The sequence below is a fragment of the Anopheles moucheti genome, chromosome 2 (genome assembly GCF_943734755.1).
Source record: "Anopheles moucheti chromosome 2, idAnoMoucSN_F20_07, whole genome shotgun sequence".
NCBI lineage: Eukaryota > Metazoa > Arthropoda > Insecta > Diptera > Culicidae > Anopheles > Anopheles moucheti.
In genome coordinates, this window is record NC_069140.1 from 4,563,089 (window position 1) to 4,584,756 (window position 21,668).

The 21,668-nt window shown below is 46.2% G+C and overlaps 2 protein-coding genes across 2 annotated transcripts; both read right to left on the reverse strand.

Annotated features, from left to right (window-relative positions):
• Positions 1 to 6,070: 6,070 nt before the first annotated feature.
• On the reverse strand, positions 6,071 to 7,821 carry LOC128298865 (odorant receptor 83a). Its single transcript, XM_053034668.1, has 4 exons — positions 6,775 to 7,821; positions 6,440 to 6,544; positions 6,188 to 6,343; positions 6,071 to 6,121 (listed from the first exon to the last, which is right to left on the reverse strand). The coding sequence occupies exons 1-4, from the start codon at positions 7,819 to 7,821 to the stop codon at positions 6,071 to 6,073; spliced, it is 1,359 nt and encodes a 452-aa protein (XP_052890628.1).
• A 1,095-nt stretch (positions 7,822 to 8,916) lies between these two features.
• On the reverse strand, positions 8,917 to 17,130 carry LOC128309747 (alpha-tocopherol transfer protein-like). Its single transcript, XM_053046211.1, has 3 exons — positions 17,052 to 17,130; positions 9,820 to 10,124; positions 8,917 to 9,744 (listed from the first exon to the last, which is right to left on the reverse strand). The coding sequence occupies exons 1-3, from the start codon at positions 17,106 to 17,108 to the stop codon at positions 9,123 to 9,125; spliced, it is 984 nt and encodes a 327-aa protein (XP_052902171.1). The 5' UTR covers positions 17,109 to 17,130; the 3' UTR covers positions 8,917 to 9,122.
• Positions 17,131 to 21,668: the final 4,538 nt, after the last annotated feature.

Below are 21,668 nucleotides of genomic sequence, written 5' to 3' on the forward strand. Positions count from 1 at the left end.
CGCCACGGGGTTGAACTTGCGGTGAACCTGGACGGTACGAGTTCTGGATGAAGGCTCGGAAGGTATCAGATGGTTAGATCAGGCTCCCTCGCATGACTTGTCTGGTGGTGTTTCGTTGCAGTTCCTTCACGTCTTGTGGGACGTTATTTCGTTCGGTTGGTAATCGACATTGCTGGGCGGTTTTGTTTTGAGTATCACTCACAATTCTGGAAGGCATTATGATTGATGAAGATTAGAAATGTGACGCCATTTGGAACGGATTTATCAAACAAATCGGAAACCTACTTTTCGGTTTTGGGATTTTAGGTTAGCTTATCGTTTGTGGAGCTCGAGAGTTGGAAGAGAAATTCTAGACAAGATGAAAAATAGGTCATGAGTCTTGTTATTGGAGAGACTTAGAATTTGGAGTTAGGGAAGGAGATATCAGTTAACTTTCAACCTACCTCCATGTCACGAATATTAGCTCAGTCATGATTTAAAGTATTAATTTTAAACGCAGAGCACCAGTATCTGTGGAATTCGAGATACAAATCAGGACATCATTTATTCTGGAATTGTTTCTGCGTTATCCGAGCATAAGATTGAAACGGATAAATCACAAACGTAATAATGACTATTTTTACACCTTTCTAATCACGACAGAGGTTGCCATCCCAACCATAATTCTTATGCCATCCGCTGGGAGAAGAGTTCACAAACTTTGTTCGCCGGAAACAAGGCTTTCCATTACCCGGTCGTCTACCCCAAATGAGCTGATAACGACATTTATTTAGCTGGGCATTAATTAAAAACCGACAGCATTATGGATTGCGTTGCTAGTGCGTCCCCGTTACATCACCACGGCAGCACCGTCAGCTTCGCCGCACAATTTCGCGCAATAAAGTCACAATAAAACGGTCTCAAGCGGCACAGCATAATGACCAATTTTCCGTAAAACGATCTTCTTCGATCGTTACACCGATGCCATGGAATTTTACCTTACCCTCCCGAGAGCTCATTTGCCTGGTTATGTCGTTTCGCCGTTGAGCGTTACCTGTCGACTCACATTGCGACAAATGTCAAGTAAGCGATTAATTAAAGCTTGATTTTTGGTGCTGCTGCACCAGGCTGGAAGTGCTTCAATCTAAATGAAACCGTGACGCACCTTTTCCACGATGCGGGGTTTTTCCGAAACAACCCACTAGAGGAGGCAAACATGCTTACGCTTATTGTGTGTCTTCCCATTATGTGGAGGTTTCATCTCTCCCCGCTGAAAATGAGGCGCGCTACCCTCGGAGCAATAGTGATGTTTTATTTTTTAATCTCATTACCAAATTCCGACTCCAACACTTCAACCGAACGCCGTGGAAGCCATCAGCTGCTTGGGGTGATTAGGTGGTACGTGGAAAATCCCCCCATCCAACATTTGGCCACACGCACCGGGATCGGTTTCGAGTGAGCCCACTTGGGCATTTGCTGGAAGCAAAACGCTTTGCAACACCCGTTTGGGAGAATATTTCGCACATCATAATTACGGAGAAGTGGGTAAGTACGTCGCTCTTCGCATGCTGGGTGCATTTGTTTGATCAAGCACAAGACACAGGCTAGCGAGCGGACACGTGAGAAGAAGGTTGGCGATGTTGCCGCACGGAGGCATCCGATGGAGTCACGGTTTCGTGCAACACATGCGAAACTTCTGGCACTGGAAGCTAATTTCGTTATCAACGCTCCGGCAATCTTTGTCGGCTAGCTATGGTAAAGGTGGCCGGGATCACTTTACAATCATCTGGACGGATGTGCGAAAAACCCGTGGGGGAGGCTAGTAGCGAAACGGAGGAGTATGTAGAGTTCCTGTTGATAGGTAGGTATTTCCAGTAGTAAATAAACAAATCCTGCACGTTATGCGGTATTCCCGATAGTACATCTGAAATTGATTATTTGATCGTGACTCGAGCTTAAGACCGTTTCAGCTGGAAGAGGACTTGAAAAAGCGTAAAAAGAAGGAACGAGATTATTGGTTGTTGATAGTCAATGTTGAATGGCATCTGGATTCTGAATCCAGAAAAGTTTGGTTTCATTGGTTATTCGTGTAGCTGTTGCAATGACGACCTCCGACTAATTCGCTTCAAATTGAGAGGTCAAACCACATCTGGCCCGGTCAACTCCAGAACTCAAATTATTCAAACCACTTCAGAACTTTAAATCTAGCAATCTAAAACATGTATCCTGTATAGGCTCGGAGACATAAGTTCGTTTTCCCAAACCACGATGAAATTGTGCTTATCGTGATCTATAACAAAAATAAATTAATAATAATAATTAAGCTTAGAACTATCTAGTCCCAGGTCCAAGGAGCTTAGGGACGAATTTATAACTAATTAGAATATATTACTCTATTTTTTGATAATTTTTTTAAATAAATTTGACCAATAGGCCACATTCGCCACGATCACAGTCTGTTGCATGCTTATTTTTTTCATGACCGTACCCTGTGCCATAGTCTTTCATGTGATGCGGATTGCATAGCATAGGCGCATTTGGCTTTAAAAGGAGCTTTTGCGCGAGGAAGGCAAAGCAGCGATAACATATTTTTAAAGCATTATTTAAAAATCAATTATATACATTTTTTGAGTTTAATGTACAAAACATGAACTTCACTTACTCAACTTACTTATTCGCTTGACAACTTTACGTAAGAGGTTTAGGCATGCACGATTTTACGACCGACCTACCGACCGACCGACTTTATTCAGAGGTGAGATGAATTTTATTTCAACGGAGCTAGTAAATCTCATGTAAAAATGAGTAAAGCGTATATTAAAGCCATGTCACATGTTGGTGTGACAGGAACAAATGATATACTTTAAAACCGCCTTTTATTTCATCGTCCATTGGCAAGTTGTATCGCTCTGGCAACATATACTTCCTCCCCGGGCGGTTTCATTTAGTTTTCATCCAGTTACTATATCCCGAGCGAGACACGGCCACACCGAATACCTTATGGGAGAAGATTGAAATTAATTAATCTGCTTTAATAATTCATCGTTATTATGAGAACACTCAGGGTTCCGTCGACGACAGTCGGTAGTAGTTAGGTGAAACAGGATTAGTCCACCTCGACATTCCTCTCGCCTCTCACAATGCTCCCTTGGCGCTGTAGGTTAGTAAATGTGCTTTGATTCTAATTAAAGTATAAGCTTCTCCTTGTAACGCTGGCCTGCTTTAGCTCGGGTGAGAAAATAATATACCAATATGGGCACAGCGAGTCTAGGGATGCGTACTGGCCCAAGGATAGTTGTTTCACACACCCAAACCCACACAGTCGTTTGCGTGTAAATTTTATTTGTCGCGCCACATCCATCCATCCATCGTCGGCGCTTGTCCAACGCGTCACAGGAAGTAAGCGACGGAAACGGGTAGCTACAGTGCGCAAGAGAAGCTTTCGGGATGAAAGATAATACGAATGGACCAGCTGTCTCATAATTTTGTTGTTTCAGCCATGTTTCGAAGCATGAAATTCCGTCCCGGCAAACCCGGTCGACTGGAAAACTCGTGTCGCAGTATCCCCGGGAGACGGCACAGAACCGGCAGACCGTTCGGACTGTATCTTGCATACCCTTCGTTGTCCATGCTCCATGGTCCGATGGCGGTGATAGCGTTTGGTTGAAGTTGAAAAGCATTTGTGTGTGGGTCTGTGTTTGGTCCCTAGTACGGAGGAGACTGAAACGAACTGTTTACCAAAGCACCATTCGGCAAAAGGTTTCGCTGGACGATAGCCCAACCGGCATGACTTCCGCTTCCGCTCATCCAGGGTAGTCTCCCATCATCCTCACTGTTGGGGCGTATAAATTAACGCACCAAATTATCGTCCCGGAAAATCATCCACCACCGAGGGCACGGGGCTATTCTTCGGGTGGGCAAGAAGTTCGGAGAAAGAAGAAAGTTTCTGGAGCCAAGTTTACCAAAGTGTTAGCAAACGAAGGGCAAACAGCATTAGCCCGGGTTCGGAAAAACCAAGACAGCAAATTGCGGCTCAAAAAACGGCTGGGATGATGCGTGTGCGGCAGTGTCGGGGTGTCTTTTCGGGCGTAAATGGTCCTAAAACGAAGGTGTTTAGCAGTGTCGAGATAACGGAGACTTTTGGGCAAATATTTTCTGAGCAATTTAGCATGTTAAATACGCTCGGTGTATCCGGCTGGGGCCGACTGGTAAGAGAAGTAAATAATTTATCGCACGAGCGTTTCCAATGCCAGTCGATAAATGTCCTACCGTTGATCATGATTTGCTGTAAGCTTGTATTTTCTTTCGTTAGCGAAATATTTGAACAAAGAGATTGGGTAGATAATGTAAAGTATTCACACAAATATAACTACCAGGAGAGCATCCACGGAAGAGGTAGCACCTGGTAATTTTGCCCGCCTAAAGGTATGCAATGTTTAAACACTAACTTTCCATACAAACCAGCTGTTTTCAGATTGCCGAAAGTTAGTGTTTAAACATTGCATACCTTTCGGCGTTTTTCGTGCAAAATTGCTGTACTAGGTGCTACCTCTTCCGTGGATGCTCTCCTGGTATCGGAAATCTGAAAACAATTGTGAGCGCGGGCAACGGTATTGTACTTTTTCGCAGTGACAAGCTGATTTTGTCACTTGACAAATTTGTCAGCATTTTGTCAACTCCCATGGCCCTGCACCTATTGAAATGTTCCTCGGTGGTGGAAAATATCGTGCCGCATACTACCAAAAGCAAACCACAAAATGTGAATGCCAATCGTGAAACTGCGGCGGCAACTCTGAATAGTGCAGCCCGTAGCAGACAAAGGACCTTTAAAAATGGGGTCGGAAAGATGCGGAAGCTGCAGGATTGGCATTGTTGCACGTGGGGAGGTATTCATTTAGGAAACAGTGGCATTACACTGCTCAATCATTACTCTCTGCGAGACGAAAAGAAAATCTAGCTGCATAATGGCTTTTGTTAGCACCGAAAACATAGCCCGGATAATGCCCAAGGACACGAAAAAACGGATGTTTTTTAATGTCTATCGGGGTAAAGGTTGGTTCTTTATTATACATTATGCAAGGGAGTTTTATGGTGAACGTGATTTCATTCATTTATTCGACAACGTGTACAATAAGTAGGAAGGAAAGAAGGTTAAAAACAATATAATCCACCAAGAAGGCAGGATGAACGCTGAGCATATAAATAGTACTTCCTTAATAAAAGAGAATAACAAGAAGAACGTTCACAGAAACCTCTTCTTTTTCGAGACATCAAAGAATTTGTTCATGGAAACTATGCCATTTAATGAAAAACATCCGCAGTCTGCTGTATAACTATCGTAAAATATGGAATGTACCGAAAGGAATGATTCTGACGATTACATCTCCAAGATCTTTCCTTGTTTCATCTGCACGCATCACACAAGTGATGACTTTAATGTTTGGACGTGGATTTTCCGCCTTTCTTTAGAGCTTAAAGAGAGTTGGGATTTCCTTTTCGATGACGTCGATGTCTCCAGCGGTTGACACGTGCTCAGAATCAATGAAGCCATCTTCGAATTCCGAGCACACCCAGTCAGTTCGGTTGGGACCTCCATCAAGAAGCATCGAGGAAAGTGAACGAGATCTAGAACACAAGTCAAAATCGTGTTGATCGAAGGGAAATTTAGTCGTGGAAATGCTTTTTCTTTGAAAAGCGTACCAGGAATGCGTACCTTTTCGCATGTGCCTTTGCCGGGATGTGCCTTTTACCCAATGTAACCTGAGTGAGTAGGGAACTGCGTGTGAGAGGAAAAAATTATCCATCTGGTCCAGTTTGGTACACGAGGTCGCTCGTACACGTACGAGCTTTTGACGAAGGATAATGCGGTACATAAAATCCTGAGCAAGGGTGTTTAACCGAACCGTTCATTAAAATCAGATACGCTGGGGTAAGGTTAGGAATCTTTTTTGTTGGGATGTAGAGATTGCAATAAACGGTGAACAAATGATGAAATGTCGGTTCGTTTCCTGTGATGCATGACGCTTTGATTGTGGGAATTAGGTAGCTATTACGGGCTATGGATGAAAGACTCTCGACGAACAACAGCATGCTAACGGAACTTTTTAATTAACGTGTAGTAAGAAAATGCCGCCTTCAGGACCTGTAACAGGGGAAGCAGACCACATATCTCAACCATGAATGGATAGTAACATAAAGTTCAAACTACCGTGTAATACGTTTCCAGGTTTAACTCGTACAACTTCAAACCCGTCAAGCGTACCGGGCGCTGGGCATTCATCAGGATAATCAACATGCGGCGGCGATAGGAAGCTCCACACAGATGCCATGGAGATTTCCACAGAGCGTCACCCACCTTCAAGCCCTGCAATTGACAATGAAAATCCTATGTTACTTCCACACTCACAAATCAGAACATAAATCAGTCCACCAACCATCGCGACCACCCATCCACCCGTACCTGGTTCATGAGCATGTGTCCGAGAAAGCAGTACAGATACAGTTCCGTCATCGTGAGCATAAAGTACTCGAGCACATTAATTAATTTCATTGTAGACAAACTTTCCTGGAAAAAAAGGATGGGTGACGAAGAACAGCGCTAGTATGTGAGTGGAAAATACTTTGCAATGAACTGGAAATTCAAGTGGGTTGAACGTGTGGGACGGAGAACAGTAGACAAATACACTAAGGGTGCACGTAATGAATGGATGGAATTTTGATTGGATTTCTTTGGATGGGACGAGGAAGGTGAGAAAGGAGGAAGCAGGATTTGAACAGAGAAAACAGGAAGCTTACCACCGTTGCCATGAAGGCGAGGAAGCAAAGCAGTAGTAGGATCTGGAACAGTTTCAACAGAATGTATGGATGGTAGCAGTTTTCCAGCAGTCGACAGAAGCGGAGAAGCAGTAGATGATGCTTAATGCAGTCCTCCAGAACGCAGGTTAGCTCTGCCGAGAGCTCCATGAGATACCGTTGGGATGCGGTTAGTTGGTCGAGCTTCGAAACGGTTCGAGTAGCCTGCACATTCTCAAGATCCTCTCGGAACACTTCCTGCAGGATGTACTCGCGAGTGTCTATCTCGTGGTTGTCTTGGTAGTGGCGAAGCTCTGTTCGGTAGCCTCCATTCAAGATCATGGCCGACTGGCAGATGTTTGCTAGACTGCAGCACAGCATATCGAACTGACTGCAGGTCATAAACACCAGCACCATGAAGAGTGCTCCGGCCAACCCATACACAAGGCTCACCTGCAGTTGTCCAAGCACCTGCAAGATGTAGGCCAGTTCGTACATCGGAGACTGCTGGACGTCCACCGGGTACCAGCAGGGAAAGGGTAGCGTCCGCTCCTGGGACAGAATCGGATAGATTGCCCAATGCATCGTGCCCAGTACGCAGATAACAAGCCACCAGAACTGGTACCGGTTGGTAAACCGCATGGAGGAACTGATCGAGATGTAGTGGACACCGGCGGCGGACCGCTTTCGGAAGTGTTTCGTCGTGAACTCGTACAGCTGCCGTATGTTAGCTTCGTACAGTCGAAGATACGCGCCCAGCGCCGTCAGGATCGAGTAGATGCTGGTAGTGATCAGCGTAAGAAACAGCTCGTCGTAGCTTAAATTGATCGTCAGAATCGACACGATGTGAAACGCCGCTATATGCACGCAGACGAAGAACCAAAACAACATATAGCACGAATTGATCAGCTCCGAGAGTAGATACCGACCGCGCAGATACTTCGGCAGATAGGGATTATAGTCCGTTGGCCACAGGGCCACAAACCGCAATACCCGTTCGAGCATCCGGAAATTCAACGACAGTGTCTCACAGCTGGACCGCAACGTCATGCTACCGTAAGCTGATGTCTTACAGAAACCCAAAATCAACGCGAGAACGTTCCTTTTTATCACGGGCCCAGCTTTATGACTTTCCGATCCGAAGAATCTACGCTGGTAAATATATTTGCCTTAATTATTTATTCCTTTTCACGGAGCGAATTTCAACGGTCCTTCTCGAGTCAGCTCAGTGGGCATCCTTCCGAGGGGGTGGTATATGACTTGGCGTGGGTATTAATTGTCAAATTATGCATGCATAATTTAAGGGGTCAGGTTTGGATCGTGCTCGGTGCCCGGAAGGTTCTTGGAGGTGGTTAAATGGTCAAAATAATCCTCTTCGGTGAGGTTCCCCCTTTAACGGGAAAAGGGTTTTCCGGAGCCAAAGGTAAGAACATAATTGAGGAAAATTGGAGTCAATAAATGCTTTTCAAAATGGCCCAAGACATTTTGAATACCTTCATATTGAACCTTTTAAAGTGGGCTTGATTGGAGCAATTTTGGGAGACCGTCGGTGGAGAACCTTTCGTAAATGAATCATAAAACTCGTTAACTCGCATGTGATATTTTTTACATGTTAACTGTACAAATGAATAGACACACATCTCGTGAAATTCCTTTTAAACAAGAAAGTCTTTAATAGCAATACGCAATACAACAAACTGTAACAAAATTGACTTTTTTTTGCTTATATTAATGAGTAATCAGGAAAAATCTCAATTCTCGTACGAGAGCGTGCAAAACAAAACGAGGAAAAGTAAAAGAGCGGATCAATGTGGGTCAGGTGCAGCTCCACAAATGGAGTGTCCCGCGTCGCACATTATGCCCAGCCCCGTTAGGATGGAATGATCGCTTTCCGTTTCATTTCCTTGAGCATCACTAGCGGCAGACTTTATAAGTCTTGAAATCTTTAGACAATTCTCCGAATCGAATTCAAAGCCTTCTCGCCCCCGTGGACCGGAAGTGGGCGAAAAGGAAAACGCTTTATGGGGTGGGAAGGGAGGGGATATACAAATGAGAATTAGGATTTTTTCGTTACTAACACTACACGCAAAAAAAACATGATTATGTGACGTAGATGAAGGGTTGAAAAATAAATGGGATTGGAGGATGGATTCTTTTTTTTGATTCTTTTCGTTATGCTCGTGCTCGTTCCGTACCGGGTGCTGTCCATAGCTGTACAGTGGGCAAGCTATGCGAGAGAGCCACGGTACCGGAAGATTCACACACTTGATGAGATGATTCGAAGCGGGTTCATGACGTAGCATCGGTGGATGATGGGTTGGGTTGGGTTTGTTATGGAGAAGATGACTGGCTTAATCGATGGTCAGCTGTCGGAAGGTACCGTCCATGCCGAACAGCTCATCGGCCGTCTTTGGTGCGCCCGGTCTGAGCGATTCGTTCGCCTTGGAACCTTCCTGCTCCTTGAACCAGGCGGTGTATTCGCCCATCTTGGCGCGCCACGCATCGTTCAGCTCCTTGCACGAGCCGGCATCACCACCGTACTCGCTCGGCAACATCGCCTTCGGTACGAACTTGTACAGATCCTCGATGTTGCTGTGGATGTGGATACGCTCGCGGATCTTCTCCTTCAGGAAGGGCTTCACGAAGTTGACGATCGTGTCGACGATCGGCGACACGTTGATGACGTGCACCTCCTTCAGCTTGACTGGGTACGCTTCCTGCACGCAGATCAGGAACTTCTTCACCAGTCCCGGCGTGAACTTGGCGAAGTGCGTCGGGGTGGCAACGCTCGCATCCAGCACGTACACATCACCAGCAACACCGACCGACTCCTCCGCCAGACGGATGTCACCGATCATCAGCGTGGCCTTCATCGACTCGACAACGTTCGGGGTGGCGATGTCCTTATCGGTACCGCGCAGCATCACCACACGGCATCCATTCGGGGTCAGACCCGGCAGTGGCGGCATATGGCTATAGGGATAGGGAGTGGGATGGGTTCGGAGTTAGCACAAAGTTCCAGAGCTGCCACCAAATCACACCACTTACATCACATTCAGCACCTCGGCCATCTCCGCACGGCTCACATCACGCTCGGTGAAGAACTCCGGCACGGCATTGCGCATGGTGTAGTACATGTCCAGCTTCTGCTTGACGCGCTCCAGGCTGAACTTGCAGCCACGCAGGAAGGTGCGCAGGCGGGCATCGTCCATATCCTTGGGCAGATGCGGCTGCTTGCCCAACCATTCGCGGATGATGCCAATGTCGCGCTCAATGTCGGCCGGGTTCGCTGGCTCGCGCAGCTCCTCCTTGATCTTGGCGCTCAGTTCACCGGTCGGCTGGATCAGAGACATCTGTGTTGGTGGTAAAGGCGATAGACAAATCGCGACAACGTACTGTTAGTTTCGTTCGCTTCAATACGTTGGAGATTTCCAGACACCTTAGCAGCATCATTAGAGATATCTTCATACGGATTAGATTAAGATGTTGATCATGCAGAGGCGAATAATTAAGACTGACTTAAACACATCCAGCTCATTCCCCCCCTCCATTGTAGCGTGCACAATACTCGTGTTAGCCCAATATTAGACTGCATAATGCTCCGAAAGCTGCCTTCGTGATGGCTTTCCTTCCCGGGAACGATGGTTTTTGCGGTTACTGGTGGTGGAAGCAATTAGCTCATCACGCGACTGCTTCCTGTGCAGCAGACCGACACATAACATAGACGTGGTAGATGGTAGCCGCCCAGTCAGCCGGTCCCGCTCAAGCTCCGAAGCCATTAATTACGCGCCAAGCCAAACATACGAACCTAAAGCATACGGACCGAACCTGCCAGTCTGAAGCCCAGTGCCGGGAAATCGCGTTCGAATGGTTCCAATTACGTGCGGCTTTCGGTAACGCAACGACCACACCGTGCTGTACTGGCTGCATCCTTTACCCGTAAGAAAATTCGCCCGCTGCTTGGTCACGGGCTCGTGGCTGAGAGCCGTGTGTGGGCATCTCCGAAACAAGCTTCCAGCAGCTTGCTGGTGCCGCAACACCAACCAAAGTCGCGCTCATTGAAACGAAACCTGCTCAGCAACACAACTAGTGGACCGCCACAGTGGCTTCGCTGGCTTTCGGTTGGATAGGGCCCGCGTCTTAATCAACGCTGTGGACGCATCCATAGGCGAAACCTTTCCAACTGTGCCCTACTGTGTGCGAGATGCCATTTCTTGGTAGTTGTGTGCTGGTGCGATTTTATGCAATCGTGTTTTCGCATCCAAGGGAGGGAGAGTTAAACAGATGAAGAATCAAAACTAGAAACAGTACCCTAAACAAGGGCAGTCATAAAACAAGCAAACATACCGAAGTATGAAGCAAGCATAATAGCAGCATGGTAGGAGGAAAAAAAAACCAACACCAACACACAACCATCAAACAGGTAGCTGCAAACATCGCAGCATGCCGCGAAAAACCACGATCGCGCAATGTTTCCGCGCGCATTGGAATGGGAAAGGCGTAATGCTACAAACCCTACCTTGAAAAAGCGTTGCAGCAATTATTCATGTAACGCTAGAAAGCTGTCGAAGTGTGAAGCCTGAATCGGTTCGGTTCGCACACTTCCATTTGCGATACATTTTGCATGAGCTGCTTAAAGTTCAACACTAGTGCTAGTGGCGCTTTTGACAGCTCTCAAAACGTCACTTGGTGAGTTGGCGGAATCGAACACGTGGCGAGGTTTTTGATGTGATACTTCTCACCACGCGTCATGCCCGTCGTGAAGGTTAGCTTTGTTTTGCTTTGGCGTAGTAATTTGCTTGCGTTCATTTGCATCGGATCGGATGAAGATATTACTCAACCGTTAGCGCACCGTTATTTGTGTTTACTCGTCGCATTCTCCACACTTCAAACATCGTTTGTAAACCTCTGCGTGGCCTTCTGGCTGATGTCTAGGCCGTATTATTTCACGCATGTGAGTATGTCCCGTTTCTAATCTTGGTTAAGCAAATATAACCACCGGTTTTCATCGTCCGGCCAGACCTCACCCGTCATTCGCCCAATTTATTTTCGCTGCATGCCGTTGACATTGACTTTCGAGCAGGTTAGCTCAGTGATGGACGGTCCTGGTCTGCAGTGGGCAGGATACACAAAAAATGGCTCCAAGCGTATGCAAAAAAACGCAAACCACCGCACCGCGGCCTACGTTGCGGACTGTTGCCATATGGACTGGAGAAATGGGAAAGATATTTTGGACTGCGGTTCGGTAAATTAGATTATTAAATCAATGTCAACACGAATATCCCCCGGTGGGGTGGGCAGTCGGAATCTAGCGGACTGTGAAGTAGAAAAGCTTTTCGTCGATCTTTCCGACAGGGTCCGAGTCCAACCCGTGTCAAAGTTGAACGAGAGAGCAAAAAAACCCCGGGTTGTCCAATCTTATCAAGAAAACCTTGAGAAATAAGGCTGACGGGACCTTCAAATTTAGTCACTCGAGTCTTTCACACTGTGAGGGGTCTTTTTTTTGAGTTTCATGGAACATTTACTCTTAATAGGAGATGGTGCAAAAAAACACCGAGTAGAAACAAAACTAAATTATCATTAATGCTATGTTATTTCTCATCGTTCAGCGTGAATTGCGCCAGTTTTGGACAGTGTGTGACGAAAGAGTGGGCTCCGTTCGTCGGGGAAGGTGGTACACTAGGAAGATACATATAAAACAAACGATGACGCAAAGCTGTCGTGGCGGTTTGAGAAATAATTTCAGCAAAAAGATTTATTCATCTACCTCCGCTTGAGCGGTTGGGCAATCGGATCAAAACTACGGGGTTGGAGTGGAGCACTTGGCCCAGCAGCACGCGTTGGGTTAATTTGAAGTTTTATTACTGTTTCATAATCCACCACGTAATGCTGATTGTTGGATGATCGTTAAAGACGCGAAGAAAGAAAAAAAACGGACAATGAAATAAATCTCCACTACGTACAAAGCGGTGAAAGTAAACAGTCGAACAACCCCCAAACTACTGCCCGCGTTGAAAGGGGGTAGTTTTCGAATTCAAACGCTAGAAAGCTTCTGCCTTTCTTAAACCATCCTCATCGCCACAGATGGCTTTGAGGTGGCTATCGAACAGCAAGAAAGCGTAGAAAATGCGTCGGCCGCCTCTTCTCCTTCGCTTCAGTAATGTTTCTTTTTATCGGATTTAATTATCAACTATGAAAAAATCGTACTGAAGCAACGATCTGTTTTCACCTCTCTTTTCTTACTCCAGTCTCCAAGGGGTTTTTTTTTTTGCTGCACCGTACCAATTCTATCCGTTTTGCCGGCCAAACGCAATTTACTCCTTAATTAACACCCCCAGGAAATGGTTCTCTTAATTTTTCTCGCCTGAAGTGGCTATCACTGCATTTCAGCACCTATTTTAGATCCATTAGATGTAGAAGCGCTCCGGCGCGGCATACCCGGATGGCGAAAATAAGACCACTGCAACCGCGAAAAAGTTTTCCGAACGCCAAAAGGGATGATCTACACAATCCGGGTGGTTGCCGACCCCCGTTCAGGCTGGAGTGTTTTTTTCTTTTTGGTTTTTGAGGTTAGGGAAGCTATTAGGCGGTGGTGGCATTTTCGTATTTGGTGGATAATGAAATGAAAGGGTAGCTGAGGTTTGAACCGCCCGTCAATGAATATTTGAAATTTTCATTTTAAACCTTCAAAACCCATCGTGACGGTTGAGATGAGCTGGGAAAATCAAACAGTACAGCACTCATGTTTGATTCATGCAATTCCCTCACTGTCCCAGAAGGACACTTCACACACAGCAGCGAATGTCTCTCTCTGTCTGTATGTGTGGCTTTGTGTTGCATAAATCTTCCCAAGGGCTTGACGCAGTTGTCCGAAGGCCGAAGGGTTCATGTACGCAAGGGCAGAAACCAACAAAAAAATGTATAAAACACAGAACCCCATCATCAAAAGGATGACAACTAGGTTAGGTTCCGATGTCTAGCTGGCTGGCAGCATCCGTATGGTTGTTTTTTTTTTCCTCCTGCGGAAGATTTTCGTCCGACGACACCAAGGCGATAACGGATGTGGTAAGCCAAACGGGAAAAAGCACTTACCTTAATAGAACGTGCAAATGGCGGGCACTAGGTTAAGGGAATCTGTATGCGTGTGTGTGTGTGTGTGTGTGTAGATGAATGGAAGGAGGATAGAAATAGCACGCGGTGGAAAATAGGGCGACTGCCTCCGAGAAACAAAACTGAGAATGTCTGCCGTACACGGTGTGCGACCACGACGAATGTAATGCCGGAGCTTTCGTAATATTTTCTACTTGCACTTTTGCTGGTACGCTTGAAGCTCCTTACAGTTTTCGGTGTGCATATGTCGTTGGGCCGGGAGGGGCAATGTCTGATGACGATAATGATGACGATAGAAATCGCCGAGCTCGGTGTGTAGCCGGGGAGCGCCACAGTACTGACCAGCGTGTAGGCCTGGTGAAAGTTATGCAACAAGACCTGTGAGGGCCTTTGCTTCGTCTCGCTTTGCGCTCGAGATACTCAAGATATTCAGCGGCTGCATGACTCGTGGTACGTAATGTAGCCATTTGTTCGTTTTGGCATCCCGTACCGAGGGGCGTAAGTATAGCGAGCAAAAGTCAATTTCGAGAGAAAAAAAATCACACCCCTCCTGTACAAGAGACTTTCGGAACTTTTCGAAGCCCTTGGAGTGGACATACAACTCCCGAGCGGCTTTTCATCGTGGGATTTATTCGGTCACTCATTCTATCGTTTGCCTAATGGAGCTGTTGAGCTGTTGGGCACTTGATGACCCTATTTGCTAACGAATGAGACATGCATTGAAATGTGGGGGGGGTGATGTGGTGAGTGTGGCTTGATACGGGAGAAGAAACCTTGATGAAAGGCCATGAAGTGGTCTGCAGATGATGCTTCACCTTTGGCTAACGCAACTGTCAATGAGAGTACCGCCAATGGAGGCATAAATATTTTGGGTGCAGAACTTCCATTTATATGCCAGTGTGTGTGAACATCTCTATATACAAACGTGGTGAGATTTATAACAAGTTGGCCTTTTTCTGAAGTTGCGTTATTAAAAGGTACGCTATTCGTTGTTCTCCGCATCAGGGAAATAGTTTACGAAACTTCACGCTTGTAAATGCACTCCCCAAGGATATGCAGCGAAAGCATCACACTCTCGTTAAACTACAAGACCAACTTGGACCAGCAACCACACCACAAGAGCATGCCGTCAAAAGCAAGACCTTATCCAGCTGGTCCAGCTCACCGGACATAGCAGCAAGTACTCCTGCAACTCCCACACTAAACAGTGCACAGCGCGGCGTGTAAAGCATTCAGCATACCACCACCAAAAACGCCAACGCTTTCAGAAAAAGGTCCATCGCTGTAAACAAGTTCCCGACCAGGATGTTCCTATTTAAATTTATGATAGTTTGCAATCTCTCTGCCAACCTTTTCGAGCGACGGCTTTTGCAAACCGGAGCCCGTGTCCGATCGATATCGTTTTCGCCGGAGCTTTGGTGCAAGTTATTTTGCTACGTCCATTTTGGGATGATTTTTAGTTTGCTTTCCGTGTTGTGGTGTAGAAAGTTCTTCCCGTGGTGCTCCCTAAAGGGGGAAAAGAAAGCAGCTCTATTTGCTCTTCGTTTTGTTGTTTGCAAGATTTATGGCATTGGATTGCAAAAATTGGGAAGATGCGAAATAGTGAGAGACTTCGTAAGCTCATCCCCAAACTGCAATAACTCATGCTTTCGCAATCGATTACTTAACCGAACTCGATCGTAAACTTTGCCGAGTGTCAAGTAGAAAAATAGACGTGATTATGTTCTTTCCGGAACTTCCTCACCATGCCACCGTTTCTCCGTTCTCTCTATGGGGGCATCGAATTTCTGCATCGGCAATAACCGAAGCACGTAGCAACGCAAATATGGCATATCAGAACAATTAGGTACCGCACACGTTACGCGTTCCATTATTCGTGCAATCAATTATTCTAGCGCTTTCCTACCTGACTGGCCTCATGCATCGAATTCAGTCACGTCGATCGAACTGGCCGGTGGCATATTTACTGCGTGCAATAAATATCACGATCGAGATGGGCGAGGGGGTAGCTAGCGATGAAGTTTGCCACGAAAGCAGCTGACCGTGAAATGAAATTCTACGGGATTGTTTGTCCGTGCACCCGCTAAGCCGATGCTCGTGCACTAGTCAAATATTAATCTACAGCCGCCAGCGCTAAACGCCGGCCATCTGTTGGAAAATCATTCTCGGATGGGTGGAACAGGGCGTTGGAATAAAAATATAATTCCAACTCACCCAATTACACGCCAGCAAGCCTGCTCGGTTTGCTTTTTTTCCCGATCGATCCCAATATCAATGAAAATATGAAAGCGAACAGCCGGGAGAAGATTTTCTTTTGCTCTTCAGTGTATGTTTTTTTTCTGAAGCTCCGGTGTTTCCGGTTGAGTTAATGTTTTTCCTTTTTTCTCCCGCCTTCCATTCCTTCCTAACCGACCAAGAAAAGGGGTCAGCCACACGTACATCGGTGTGGAAGTTTTGGAGAAAATGCAGCACACTTACGGCTCGATCGGCTAATTTTTCCTTTCCTGCGCTTTTCGTTCCATTAACATTTTCTCCACCGTTCGTGGGTGAAAGGCCCCCGTTCAGGCAGGCTGGTGATTATTTCACCCAGGGAAACTCCCATCAGCGGAAGAAGCTATAAACCGCAACCACGAAATCGTAAATCGTGGAGCACGAATGGGGCCGCAAAGCTGAACGCATCTCCGGCGATCGTTTGATTGATTATCGTTCCAATTTTTTACTGCTCCGTTCCGTTATGCGGATTTGCGGGTGTTGCATTTTTGCAAGTAATATCCAAAACCAAACCAGAGCGAATACTTAATGGGTAAGAATTAGCGTACGAGAGGTTTAGAGGGGGAGTTGTTTTTTTTTTTTCGAGGGACACCTCAACAGGCACTTAGACGAATGGTAGTTACATTTTAAATTAGTTTTTTAGAAGCGTTTTTTTCTTTTGCCTTGCGTTAACATGTTTGGTTTAATTCGGTGAGGAATGAAGGGAACAAAGGTTTAGGAATGGCACCCTTAACTAACGGGGGGTTACATGCATCCCAACATTGAGTGGTTAGACAATTTCGGGGAAGGTAGTGAACCGTCCCCACTACCCCCGTTTACAGCTATTACTTGGTTACGTAGCGACCGAACGGTTAAAGCACATCGATCACGCCACCGTGGGCAGCGACCGTCGAACATACCTTCCACTTCAGGTCTGTGGTGGAGAAATTGGTCTCCTTGTGCACGGTCGGTGGCATCTTTGCTACAATCTTGCTTACAGACTACCGATACAATGTTCTTTTCGATGGTGCGTTTTGGGGGTGCGATCGTGAAAGAAGAAAAGAATTTGGAAAGATTAGAGCGAGGGCTGAATTTGGCTTGCTGGAGAAGGCGTAAATGCAAAGATGGGAAAGGAAGGAACTTTCTAGTTGGAAGATATTGATTTTTGGTAGTAAAGAGGCGATAGATAAAAGAGTTGTCTGTTGTGAAGGTATGTTTGCAACAAGTGAACGAAGCTGCGCTTACTATCACGAAACGCACAACAAAAGCGATGAAAGATACACTAGAAAGTCGCAGATTTTCCGAGGCACTTTCCATCCGGAAAGCGTACGATTAAAATAGAAAGGAAAACCCGTTCCCGGAGGGCTTCCGGTTGCACATTCGAATCGTTACTTCAACATCGCCAATTCCAAGAACACGGGCCGATTCCAGCAATCGGCAGAAACCCCCTGTTTTGCCGTACAGTATACGATCACGATGTTGCAACGCATCAACCAGACAGCACCACGTTCAGTCACTACAGTACAGTACGGTGTACACTCCGAACAAAGATGATCGATTTCGTAAGCGATTTTGCACTCGATCGGCCACCCGGTCTTAGAGGGTTTGTCACCTCCCCGAAGGGGGATGCCTTTTCGCAACCGCTAACCGGTTTTGGCGGTCCGTCGTTCACAAACTCTGCTCGTACCACTGATTTCCCGGGAAGCTTTGCCCGCTTGTACCGCTCCCGTACGCCAAAACCGAGCCGCGAGACTTTGCGAAACTGGAAAACTGTTCACTAAGGGGTCTGGTGGGTTCACTTGCTTTTTTTTGGGGAGGGCGAGACGGGGGTGGCCTGCACAAACGAATGGTTTTATGCGCTAGCGCAACGGGTTTTTGTCCCGCTGGTGCACATACCTTGAAGAATGGGGGTTGGTTTGTTTCGAGCTAAGAAATCACGAACACGAGGTTCACACTCTTTGGTCTAATGCTGCGGTGCAGGAGATCTTTCGGTTCGGTGGCTACTGCTGCTGCTGCTGCTGTCCGATCGTCCCAAAAGCGGAGTTATACGCTGGAGAGTTTGCTTTGCTAGCTTTGCACTGCTGAACCGCTGAAACCGAACTGAACGATGCTTTCGGTGCGCCGGGAGGTAATATTTAAAGAACCGCACACAGCTGCACCCTCCAGCGCACTGGTGGGGAGATCTTCGGCTAGTGAAGATCGCTCGCACTACCCCTGCACGCACACACAGTCGCAATCCCCGTGCGCCATTCGGTGCGAGTGGGATGGAGCATAATTTCGCGCTGCTAGTGCTATATGCTGGTACGCGTTTCAATTTTCACCCAACTGGCGGACGGGAGTGGAAAAAAAAAGTGGAGAGGAGCGATGGTCGGATGATGCGCGAAAAATGCATGAAGACGCAACCAAGCAACGCACGCCGGTGAATCATCGATAACATTAGCTGTTAACACCAGTGACCAACACACGCACACACGGCAGTGACCCAACCCAACCGCGACCCGCGAGGTGCATAACGCCAAGGGCTTGACATGCGCCACACTTGTACTTTGGGGCGCCGCGTGCCAAAAGGAATCCGAAACAAAAAACCCCGGCGGTTAGGATCTGGCTACAACACGGCGAGACCAGAAGCCCGTGGCCCGCAAGACACGCGATACCTTCGCAACCAAACACACACGAACACGCACCGCAGTGCGTTAGAGGAGCGAAATAGTTTTGTCATGAAAAGGGGTTGGTCGGGGGAAGGACGGGAGGGGCTGTGGAGGGCCAACGCAAAAAGGATGTTTCTAAATACGTGGTGGTGGTGGGGCTCCAGTACAAGAAGGTACCGTGCATGCCCGGGCAGATTGCGCACGCTGGTTGCGGAATTTGGAAATACCGAGCGAGCGTTTTTCTTTGTTTTCTCGAAGGGCATGCACAAATTCAATTTCCTCCGGTTGTACTGGCTGCAAGGGAGTGTTATTATCGATGTAATGTCCTGGTGTTGGAGCGTAAGGGAAGTTGCTCGGCGTGGTGGCCTTTGTCCGGACAAGCTTTTCGCGAGCTTTGCTGTACGAATGGGCTGACCTGTGAGTTGAAGTTGGTAGGGATTTATTGAACTATACATTGGGCAATTCTACATGAAAACTTGATAAAGCATTGAGTTATTAAGTGTGATTGGGTTTCAAATATGTCCACCAAGCCTGGGCTGAATTATCAAAATGTGCTAGACTTTGCTGCTATCCGACTATCCAGAGAAAACTTTAATCACAGAAAGCCGTTTAGAAAACAAATGAAATCTTAAATGGAATAATGTTAACAGTAATTCAATAGTTTGCCACAATATAATAATAGTTTGCCATATTAGAGGTTATGCTTTTAACTTCATAATATGTTCGGTCAAGTCTCGATACAATAAGCATTGTCAGGGCTCCTCTTCAAAGTCTATCACAGGACAATTATTTTTCATGGATAATTATTTTTCATGACAAACTCATCTTCATTGGACTTATGGAGACTTTTATAAGGCCGGAAGATCATTGTTAGACATACTTACGACAGAGGGCTTAGCATAAGTGAAACTCATCAGAGAAAAATGTCTAAATGTCCACTCTCCCTTATTCTTAATTATTTGAGTAGTAAGTATCGTACCGTCGGTTTCTATGTGAGTAGTACAGCACGTCGCGCATAGAACCACAAACTGAACAATAGACAGAAGTCCTAGTCTCACTAGCAAGTGGACCCTATCAACTGTTGTACGAGAGCACGAGGTGGTCGAGATGATAATGTTGAACATCCAGCATAATGGACCCAACGCGATGCGATGGAGCAGCAGTAATCATTTTACAGAAAATATTCGAAAAAAGGTAGAAATTCCTGCTTAAATTTTCTCATAAATATATCCGAGACTTATATCAATAATTCCACATTCACCGTAACTATTACATAAAATAATTAAATGCACTCTTCGTTATGACCAATTTTGAATTAGTAGAATTGTCTATCGAACATGCACTGAAGTTGAAAACTGTCTCTTCATGGAATTTACCTCAGAAACACCAAGTGTATGTTTGTAAAAGCTCAACAGAATTTCAACTTTAATAAAGCACCAGATGACAAACATTAGCCGTTATCATCTCACCTCCATTATAGCCGTGACGCTGCTCCCAACCACATTAACTGTGAAGCACCATGTTACGAAGAAACTCATCCCCAAAAGCAATTAGCAACATATTTAGCTTAAACTGAAAGTTCTTCTTTGGGTGGAAAAGAAATAAACTCCAACGCCAGCAGAGAATGTTTTGCAATGCAGTCGAACGCAGCAGTCACCATTCTCGTCCGCACTAAGTTCATTAAAATGGCAGTATATCGCCCCCGCTCGTGACAAGCACGAAGAAAACAAGCAAGATGGTGAAGCAGCGCACCAAGTGAGAAATAAAACTTTTCCACCCAACTTCGGATGCAGCGGAACGTGGAAAACGGACACACACACATACAACAATGACAACACCTCCAGCGTTGCAGTCCGCTTCCTCGTGGGAGGGAGAGGCTGCCCGTTTGATAGAAATTTAATTGTTTTCGGTGGCGGTTCGACGTTCCTGCTCGCTGGGCTCGCCAGCCTGAAGCACACACCCCGACGCAGAATCATAAACGTCAATGATTAATTAATGCAGCGCGTGATAAAGTTTGTTCGTGACCCGTGAAGCGCGTGCATGTTACACTTTTTCGAGTTTCATTTTCGCTTTTGCGGCGCGAAACATATACGGCGTGTGGGTACGTGTGGTGGTTTATCGGCGCGGTTTGCGCGAAGATTGGTGGTGAGACTTTCGACGATATTATAAAACGAGAGTCATTTTACTTCATCGGATGGCGCGTCCTACGAGCCACACCGAAACAATCAGCTACCGTTTCATGTTTATGTGATTTTTTAATGTTTCACGGCCTCCCAAAACCGGTCCAGCGCCATCTGCCGTTGAGTTATCAATTTTATTCCAACCGAAAGCCCTACTATAATCATTTCCACATTTCGCAAGGGTGCAAATTGAGCGAGCGATTGCAAATTCGGACCGTTGTGTTGTGCTATCAATAGATTTACACATCCAAACCGAGTGCATGCCCCGCGTGCGATATTAGCAAATGCAACGCCGCACGCACGTTGCGTTTGAGGCCGTTTTTCCATGCGTCGAACTTTATGAGTCATCATCATCGTCGGTGCCTCTCGAACCATCCTGACCTGATGAATGATTCAACAGCCAAAGTACGATTTTTCGTTGTTTTCGTAATGGACCACAGTTTCTACTGCATAAAATTACGAGCGAATTGAATGATCTTCTCGAATGGACGGAGAGCGGTGGTCGATCAATGTTCACTGAATTGTACTTTCATTTTTATCTTTTCCAAGATAATTTCCCTCAATTCCCTCAGCTTAGGGCGAAATGATTTAATAGCTGCAAAGTGGTAATTTGATTGTTTTATAACGACCTGATAAGCACAATTTCGGGTGGGCTATTGAGGTGCAATCGGGGTATAGAAAGCAATTGTAAGCTTTTATAGCACAGCTG